We start from the raw sequence: 6,528 nt of genomic DNA, 5'->3' as shown, positions 1-6,528 counted from the left end.
GCAATATGCCTTTTATCTCTAGTTACTTTTAAACTTTTTCTTTATCCTTGGTTTGCAGGAGATTGAGTATGATATGCCTAAGGGTGGTATTTTGTATTCATATTGCTCGTGTTTTCCTGAACTTTTTTGTTCTGTGGGTTCATGTATTTAATCAAATTAGGGAAATTTTCATCTATTTTCTTTAAAAATATTCTTTCCTCCAAATTCTCACTCAATTCACCTTTTGAAACTCTGATTACACATATGCTGAACTATTTAAGATTTTCCTAAGGATTTCAGTTGCTATGTTCTTTTTGATTATTTTTCTGTCTGTATTTTAGTATGGATAATTTCTATTGATCTGTTTTGCTTTCAATGACTCTTTCTTTGGCTGTGCCCAGTCTGCTATTAAGCCAAGTCAATGTATTCTTTATTTCCAATATTATATTTTTCAGTTTTGAATTCTTTTGAAATTTTCCTTTAGTTATTTTAATTTTTTATAAGCCTGTTGAAATTTTCCATCTGTTAGTCAATTTTATATTTCCTTTATCTAAATTTAAATAAGTAATTTTAGTAATTATTTAAAAGATTTTGTCCACTAATCGCAACATTCAGGTTACAATTGGATCTGCTTTAATTGAATATTTTTTCTTGACCCATAAATATGATTATGGGTCATATTTTCTTGCTTCTTTGTAGTTTTAGTGTTTTTGATTTTATGATGCTGAACATTGTGAATATATTGTAGACTGGATTATGTTATTTGTCTCTACAGAGAGTTGAGTTTTTTTCTGCGTGCAGTTAATTTGCCAGCAGATCACCTTGATCCTGTTGAGACTTGGATTTAGCTTTTGCTGTAATGGGTCTGTTTCAGTTTTGCCCTTAGCCTGAGGGCTTAGTCCTTACTCCTAGGGTATGGATTTCAGGGGTCTCACTTTGATGCCTGGCTTGTTCACCAAAGCCTCTCTACTTTCACCAGGTCAGAATACTAATATCTGCCTAGAACTGTACATCCTCCGTGATCTCTGTTCAGTTCTTAGTCTCCCAGCACCTGTCATCTCTTAGACCTATGGAGACTTGCCATACACCTAGAATGTTTAGGACTCAGCTATGAACACAAGGTAGTCCTTTATGCAGATGTCTGAGGGTCCTTTTCTTTGGATTTTCCTCTCCATCCTTGCCCCTCAAATTTCAGCCATCTTAGCATCCTGAACACTGTCTTTATTTATTCCATTGGTAGAAACTGCTTCCATTTGCTTGGGTTCCACTTCACTGTGCTTGATTTGGAAATTCACCATAGAGAGCAAGTTAGGGTGAATGTGGTAGTCACCTCATTTTTTTTGCCTCCTCTCAAGAATTTCATCCCTGTCCTCTCTGCCTTCCAAAGCTCACAAATTGTTGATTTACGTGTATTTGCTAGTCTTATAGTTGTTTATGTTCAGAGGGTAAGTGTGATAACAGCTACTCTTTATACCTGAAATCAGAAGTCTCATTTTTTCTTTTTAATTATTTTTTCTTTGAATTCGAGCCAGGTGGAAGGCCATATGGGCTCATGAACTAGGAGAGATTGGAAACTTGGAGAGTAAAACTAGATGTGTGACCTTGGGCAAGTGCCTTTACTTCTTTGGATATCTTTGTAGTCTTTGCCTTTAAGATGAGGGTAAATATTAGTTCTGTGGATCCATACATTGCTGAGAAAATAAAAAAAAATACAGCTACCATATTCATACCTATAGAGATTCTGATTCAGAAGATCTGTGTGGAGTCCATAATTTCTTTTTAATAAATAGTCTAGGTAATTGTGCTGCTCAGCTATGTTTGAGAAATATTGGATTTGATAATTTCCTGGGTCTTTTCAGGTCTAAAATTCTATCAGTCTGTGGACTTGATGTTAAAGTAAGTAAGTGAAAAATCTGAGAGACGAAAAAGCATAGGATAGATAATTTTTTTGTCATGGCAGAAGTTGGTGTTGGGGAGTAGAAGACAGAAAAAGGCAAAAGCAATCCAAAGAGCAAGAACAAGTTTGGATGTGTCCCTGCACTGGGAATCTGATCTGCTAGGATTCACTTTGAGAGCACTGAAAAGCTAGAAAGTCAGTAGATAGAAATGCTCAAAGTCAGGTGGGTGGACGGCAGGGACAGTAAAGGGAATTTTGACTAGTTAGTAATTTAGAGAAAGGCTGCTCTTGGCAGAGTTGAGAGCAGTTACCTGACAGATGTTTATTGTTACCATTAAACTCACACTCCGTGAGAAGACAGGGGAGGGGATGCAGAGAAGGTGGGTGGACTGGACCTCTGGGAGGCAGTGGAACCATGGGAGCATCCCCCTTTGCCTCCCCCCACAGCAATGATCCAAAATGCAGATCCTCATGTACGGGCAGATATGGCAGTGCTGGCTTAGCCCCCCCACCCCTCACCCCAGTGTTGTTGAGTGGTGCACAAGTCCTGAGGCTTCGGGACAAAGAACAGAGCCGGTAACCCAGCCCCCTCCCCTTCTCACAGCAGTGATGCTGGTCTTTCCACCAGAGGTGAAAGCATCTAAAACACAGATTTCCCTGGCCAGAGTAGCGTACCCTTGCCTGAAGTTTCAAAGCACACCAACACGTGTCAGTGACCAGAGATGCAGGAACAGCAACAACACTCGTCGCTTAGTTCTTACCCCTCCCCTAGCAGTGGCAGTTGGCACATGTGACCTGAGGTTTCAGGAACCCATGATCCAGCCCACAGTGATGGCACCCTCAACACTGGCTCTATCAGCACGTGAAAAAATGTTCAACATCACTAATTATTAGGAAAATGAAAATCAAAAGTACAATAAAATATGACCTCACACTCATTGAAATGGCTATTATTAAAAAGACAAGAAATAACAAGTGTTGGAGAAGGTGTGGAGAAAAGAGAACCCTCATACACTGCTGGTGGGAATGCACACTGGTGCAGCCACTATGGAAAAGAGTATGGACATTTCTCAAAAAATTAAAAATAGAAATACCATATGATCCAGCTATCCCACATCTAGATATTTACCCAAAGAATATGAAAACACTAATTGGAATAGATATGTGTACCCCTATGTTCATTGAAGCATTATTCACAATAGCCAAGACTTGGAAGCAACTCAAGTGCCTATCAACCGATGAATAGATAAAGAAGATGTGAAATATATATATATATATGCACACACACAATGGAATACTACTCAGCCATAAAAGAGAATTGTGCCATTTGTGACAGCATGGATGGACCTTGAAGGTATTATGCTTAACAAAATAAGTCAGGCAGAGGAAGACAAATGCCACATGATTTCACTCGTATCTGGAACACAGACAAACAGATTGGTGACTATCAGAGGGAAAGTGGGTAGGAGGAGGGTGAAAGGAATAAAGGGACACATATGTATGGTGATGGATGGAAACCAAACTTTTGGTGGTGAACATAATGCAGTCTCTACAGAATCCAAAATATAATGAGGTACACATGAAATTTATGCAATGTTATAAACCCTTGTTACCTCATTAAAATATTAAAAAATTAAAAAGGAAAGAATTGTTCCTAAAAGTGAAATCAATAACAAAGGTAGAACAAATATTTTCTTCTTCCTTTGACAAAGTAACCTCTGAGGAAATGGTCTTGAGGGAGTCTCTGTTTTAATAATTAGGCTGCTGATACCTCTAATCCTAATAAAGATCTTTAATTTCCTGTTACCCACTGGTCAGGAAAAGGCAGTCTCCTTCCTTGGTCTTTTGGGCAAATCAATAATTGGAAATCTTCTTCTCTTGTGCAGAAGGGGTTACAAGGTAAATTAGATGTTCTGATCCTTTGGACTTGACTGGGAGGAGAGAGTTCTGAGCTCAAAGCTGTGTCTTCTATTCACTATGGTCACTTTCCTTCCCAGGACAGTTGTGGACAGGAGACAGTAGAGTGTAGCATACTGGCTCTAAACTAAAGGAAGGTGAGTGCCTGGCTGACCCTGGTCAGTAGTGTAACATAGTTGTTACGAGTGCAAACCATGAAAGTGAGACTGCCCAAGTTCACCTTCTGGCAGCAACTCAGTGGTTTTGGGACTTTGGGCTAGTTTCTTAACTCAGTTGTCTCATCTGCAAAATGGGGTAGTATTATAACATAGCTCTTAGTACACAGCCTCTCATAGTAACCACTTAAATAGCGTTAGTTAAAAAAAATTATCATTAAACCTAAAGCCACTTGGGCTAAGAGATCTTGGAAAAATATGACCTCACCTTCTTGATCTGAAAACAGTGACCCAGAGGTGGGAGCTCTAAGCAGAGTCACGTCACAGTGTCTACTGCCAGTCAGGGCTCTCTCCAGGGAAAAGGACCAGGTTTCAGTCACTGAAACAGAGGCAAGAAAGAGAAGGACATAGAAAATGGATTGACTTAAAAATCTAAAAGACAGATATCTTGTTTTTGGTATCCCTCTCCCTAAAAGCACCAATTCTCATGATGGAGGCAAGGTTTAGCTTCAAGTTGTTCCCTGGAAGTTAAAGTCACTTGGGCTGTGAAGATAGATCCATAGCAAACAGTAACAACCTTCCTACCATACTAAAGTTCAAATCTCTCTGTGTGGGTTTCATTCTCAAGAATGAGGGGTTGATTCTGGGAGGGTGGTGGTGATGTTTTTTTCTTTTTAAATGGTTCTCCTTTCTTGTCCCCACAGACTGCCCCTCTTGTATTCGTCTCCAGAGGAGAATGGCAGCTGAGAACTCTTCAGTGACAGAGTTTATCCTCGCAGGTTTAACAGACCAGCCAGGACTCCAGATACCTCTCTTCTTCCTGTTTCTAGGTTTCTATCTGGTCACTGTGGTGGGGAACCTGGGCCTGATAATGCTGATTGGGTTGAACTCTCGCCTGCACACCCCCATGTACTTTTTTCTCTTCAACCTCTCCTTGATAGATTTCTGTTACTCCACCACCATCACCCCCAAAATGCTGAAGAGTTTTGTCTCAAAGCATAACATTATCTTGCATGCAGAGTGCATGACTCAACTCTTTTTCTTCTGCTTTTTTGTTATCTCTGAGTCCTTCGTCCTGTCAGCGATGGCATATGACCGCTATGTTGCCATCTGTAGGCCATTGGTATACACAGTCACCATGTCTCCTGAGGTTTGTTTACTTCTCTTGTTAGGTGTGTATGTGATGGGGTTTTCAGGGGCATTGGCCCATACAGGAAGCATAGCAAGTTTGACCTTCTGTGCCAACAATATTGTTAATCATTTCATGTGTGACATCCTTCCTCTCCTTGAGCTTTCCTGCAACAGCACTTATGTGCATGAGCTGGTGGTCTTCGTAGTTGTCGCTGTTGACATTGGAATGCCCATTATCACCATCTTCATCTCTTATGGTCTAATCCTCTGCAGCATTCTCCACATCCACTCTGCTGAGGGCAAATCTAAAGCCTTTAGTACATGCAGCTCCCACATAATTGTGGTCAGTCTTTTCTTTGGTTCTGGGGCTTTCATGTATCTCAAACCACCTTCCATTTTGCCCCTTGGCCAAGGGAAAGTGTCCTCCTTGTTCTATACCATTGTGGTGCCTATGTTAAACCCGTTGATCTATAGTTTGAGGAACAAGGATGTCAAAATTGCTCTGAGGAAAGCCTTGGGAATAAAAATATTTTTGTGAGAAAGCGTAGTATTTGAGGAAGGAGATATAGTGCTTTGTTTATTAGTGTGTGTGTTTTCAGTGAGAGATAGAAGTTCCAGTTTTTTTTCCTGTACAGAAAGAGATTTTTAATTCTTTATATTTGTATGAGTTTTTAGTGCAGGTCTATTTTCCTTGTCCCTAGACCCGTCTCGACTATTCCAAGATTATTTTATGCAATTTTTTCTGCAATCATAGATCATTTAATCTTGAATAGGCATTATAAATAATTTTATCTAACTTCTTCATTTAACAGACATTAGAGACCTAGAAATATTACATATGTTATCCAGGGCTATGCAAGTACCTGGTGATGCAACTGGGACTGGAATCCTGGTGCTTGAATTCCATTCTACTTTGCTTTCTTTTATGCCATATTTTCTTGCTTCATTGCTGCCCTTGCATATTTCATTTTGAAAGTATGATATCTTAGCATATTAAAATCTGAATCTATTTATAGTAATTTACTGTAACTTCTCAATAACTTTTTTTTGAGGAAGATTAGCCTTGAGTTAACATCTGCTGCCAATCCTTCTCTTTTTGCTCAGGAAGATTGGCCCTGAACTAACATCTGTGCCCATCTTCTTCTACTTTATATGTGTGACGCCTGCCACAACATGGCTTGATAAGTGGTGAATAGGTCAGTGCCTGGGATCTGAACTGGTGAACCCTGGGCTGCTGAAGTGGAGCAGATGAATTTAACCACTATGCCACTGGCTGGCCCCACAATTAATACTTTTTGAATATTACTTCTTTTTTCCAAGAGGGTAGGAGGTTAAAAGTTTAAATTGGTCTTGGCAAAATGACAAGAGAGGCATGTTGTGATTGTGGGGTGTGGGTGGCAAGTTTGTAGGTCTCAAAATCATGTAAAGCATGGTAATTCATGAGGTCAT

The 6,528-nt window shown here is 39.8% G+C and overlaps 1 protein-coding gene across 1 annotated transcript; it reads left to right on the top strand.

Annotated features, from left to right (window-relative positions):
• The first annotated feature begins 4,684 nt into the window (after positions 1-4,684).
• On the top strand, positions 4,685-5,617 carry LOC124225244 (olfactory receptor 8B12-like). The gene has a single exon (XM_046637789.1). It carries the CDS (start codon positions 4,685-4,687, stop codon positions 5,615-5,617), a length of 933 nt encoding a protein of 310 aa, XP_046493745.1.
• The last annotated feature ends 911 nt before the right edge of the window (positions 5,618-6,528 follow it).

This window comes from Equus quagga, chromosome 14 (assembly GCF_021613505.1).
Source record: "Equus quagga isolate Etosha38 chromosome 14, UCLA_HA_Equagga_1.0, whole genome shotgun sequence".
NCBI classification, from domain to species: Eukaryota; Metazoa; Chordata; class Mammalia; order Perissodactyla; family Equidae; genus Equus; species Equus quagga.
Note: the sequence above shows the minus strand (reverse complement) of the source record. Positions and strands in the feature narration are given on the sequence as shown.

What these genes read in the sequence shown, in the direction of transcription:
- LOC124225244 (XM_046637789.1), top strand. Translation starts at nt 4,685, where the DNA reads ATGGCAGCTGAGAACTCTTCAGTGACAGAGTTTATCCTCGCAGGTTTA.